This window comes from Corvus brachyrhynchos, unplaced genomic scaffold (genome assembly GCF_000691975.1).
Source record: "Corvus brachyrhynchos isolate BGI_N302 unplaced genomic scaffold, ASM69197v1 scaffold68, whole genome shotgun sequence".
NCBI classification, from domain to species: domain Eukaryota; kingdom Metazoa; phylum Chordata; class Aves; order Passeriformes; family Corvidae; genus Corvus; species Corvus brachyrhynchos.
This window is the reverse complement of record NW_008240039.1, coordinates 1,522,439-1,524,913: the sequence shown is the minus strand read 5'-3', so window position 1 is coordinate 1,524,913 and position 2,475 is coordinate 1,522,439. Positions and strand designations below refer to the sequence as shown.

At 63.2% G+C, this 2,475-nt stretch overlaps 1 protein-coding gene across 1 annotated transcript in view; it reads right to left on the bottom strand.

The window, feature by feature from the left end:
- Positions 1-2,475, bottom strand: part of AGRN (agrin) — an 85,113-nt gene that overhangs the window by 9,228 nt on the left and 73,410 nt on the right. Inside the window, 5 exon segments of the mRNA XM_017743971.1 lie at positions 149-260; positions 372-536; positions 742-838; positions 951-1,085; positions 1,912-2,141. Of these exon segments, the coding sequence (XP_017599460.1) occupies positions 149-260; positions 372-536; positions 742-838; positions 951-1,085; positions 1,912-2,141 (739 nt within the window).

Genomic DNA, 2,475 nt, shown 5'->3' with positions numbered 1-2,475 from the left:
AAGGGGCTGGAAGCTCCTGTCTGGCAGGAGATCCTTCCCTGCCCGGGTCCTGGCCACTTCTCCACCCTCAAAACCATGACTGAAAACCCAAGAGCCTGGGGAAATCCTCCCACACATGCCCAGAGCCCTCCCAGACCCCCAAACTCACCGGGGACTCCCCCATCACCCTCTCGCCGTTGTTGACCCTCAGGACGCCCTTGCGCCCGCTCCTCTCCAGCAGGACGCTGATCCAGGTGTTGAGGGGCACTGGCTCCTTGCTCCTGACGGGGAAAAAGGGGAAAAGAAGGCTCCCAGGTGAGAGCTCTGCCCTCAGAACCCGCAAAGACAGCACTGGAAACCTGCCCTGAGCAGGCAGGGCTGCCCCAGCTCACCTGAGCACGGCTGCCCCTTTGCCCAGGTCGTATCTGTACTCCAGGTGCCCCTCGTGCAGCGCCAGGGACACAAAGTCCCCTTTGCCATCGGTCTTCTGGCCGTTGTAGAAGATCATCCCGCTGGGGTTCTTGGCCAGGAACACCACTTCCATGGACATCTTGTTCCTGACAAACAAGGATTATGGATACCCTCCCCTCGAGCCGCCCTCACGCTCGGTTTCGCCATCCCTGTCTCCCTTGGGATAACCCTGCCAGCCTGGGACCGTGGCCATGGCACGGATGCCAGCCCTGCCAGGTGAGGGATGCCCCTCGCGCTCAGGGCGCTGTGGGGTGGGGATTTCCCCCTCTGCTGCCCATCCCTGGCACTTACTGCAGGTCAGGCACGAAGCTCTGCAGCCCGTTCAGCTCCAGGTAGGAGAAGCCGTTGAACTCGGGCAGGAAGGGCATGGAGTGGTCCTGCTCCGTCACTGGGCACACAGGGGGCGAGGTGAGCGACACGAGGCACGGCCCCAGAGCCTCACCAGGCTGGGGACATCAGCACCGGGATCCCGCCCTGCCCCAGGGGATGCCCCGTCCCACCTCGCTCGCAGAACTCCCCTTCGCGGCCCATGGGGCAGGCGCACAGGGCCCCCTTGTCGGGCAGCACCAGGCAGGTGGCAGAGACGTGGCACGGCGAGGGCTCGCACGGGTTCCTCTCGAAGGCGCACGTGGGCCCTGCGGAGGACAGGCATCCCCAGTGCCCCCAGTGTCCTCAGCGTCCCCAGTGTCCCCAGTGCCCCCAGTGCCCCCAGTGTCCCCCCTCCTGGCTCAGGTGGCTTTCCACGAGCTGGGAAATCCCACAGAATACCAGGACGAACCTTTGGGATCATCAAGTCCAACCTATGACCCAACACCTCCTCACCAAGCAAACCTTGGCACTGAGTGCCAGTCCAGGCTTTGTTAAACCCCTCCAGGGCCGGTGACTCCAGCCCTCCCTGGGCAGCCCATTCCAGTGCCCCATCCCTCTTCCCCTCTCTGCATTTCTTTTCCCAGCTAAAAAAAAAAACACCAAAAAAAGATCTCCCGCTCGCCCAAAACAACCAACCTCCCACACCTCGGAGCTTTCTGAAATTCAGAGGGAGCCAAGTGAGTTCACTGTGCAGAGAAGAGGGAACGAGCTCCCTCAGTATTCCAGCTACATCCCAAAAATAACCCCCTTGATTTTTGTCCACTTTGAGGCCTCTTTGGCTCAATTCAACCCAAATTCCCCCTCCTGGCTGTGCCTTTCCTCGCCCTGGCGCTCACCTGCGCTCCACGAAGCCACCCAGTGAGGAATTTCCCCACAGTGAACCCCACAAACAGCAGGGCACCACACCCCTAAAACACCTTATGGGGACGTCATTTTACTGCCTCTAAAGGGGACTTTATTTGGGGCACGAGAACACCCCGATCCTGACCCTTATCACCCTCACCGGACGTGGCTTCACCCTCCACGACGATCCCAAAGGTTCTGGGATCCCAGGGGGGTGGGGTGAAGACCCCGCAGCGCCCATCCCCGTACCCGTGTAGGCGTCGCGGCACTGGCACTGGAACATCTCTGCCTCCTTGGCGTGGCAGATGCCGCCGTGGTGGCAGGGGTTGGGCTCGCAGGGGTCGTTGCCGCACTCGCCCACGGCGCTGCCGTAGAGGACGTCGCCGGCGCCGTCCCGCAGGTCGTACACGCGGTTGTTGATGCCCAGCACGCGGATGCAGCCCCGCAGGCCGCCCGTGGCCGTGGTGCGCTCGGCCACCCTGAGGGGACGCACGAGGGGGGTTTGCGCCCATGGCACAGCGGGGAGCTGGGCCGGGCAGCGGGGTCGGGCTGTGCTGCCCTCACAGTGCCAGGGCTGGGAGAGACTCCAGGCTCGAGTTCAAGGTGGGAGTTGTCCCTGCCTTGGCACACTCACAGGGGCAGTGCCACACTCAGGGGACAGTGGCACACTCATGGGGACAGTGCCACACTCACGGGGGCAGTGCCACACTCAGGGGACAGTGGCACACTCACGGGGCAGTGCCACCATCATGGGGACAGTGCCACACTCACGGGGGCAGTGCCACACTCAGGGGACAGGGGCACACTCCCGGG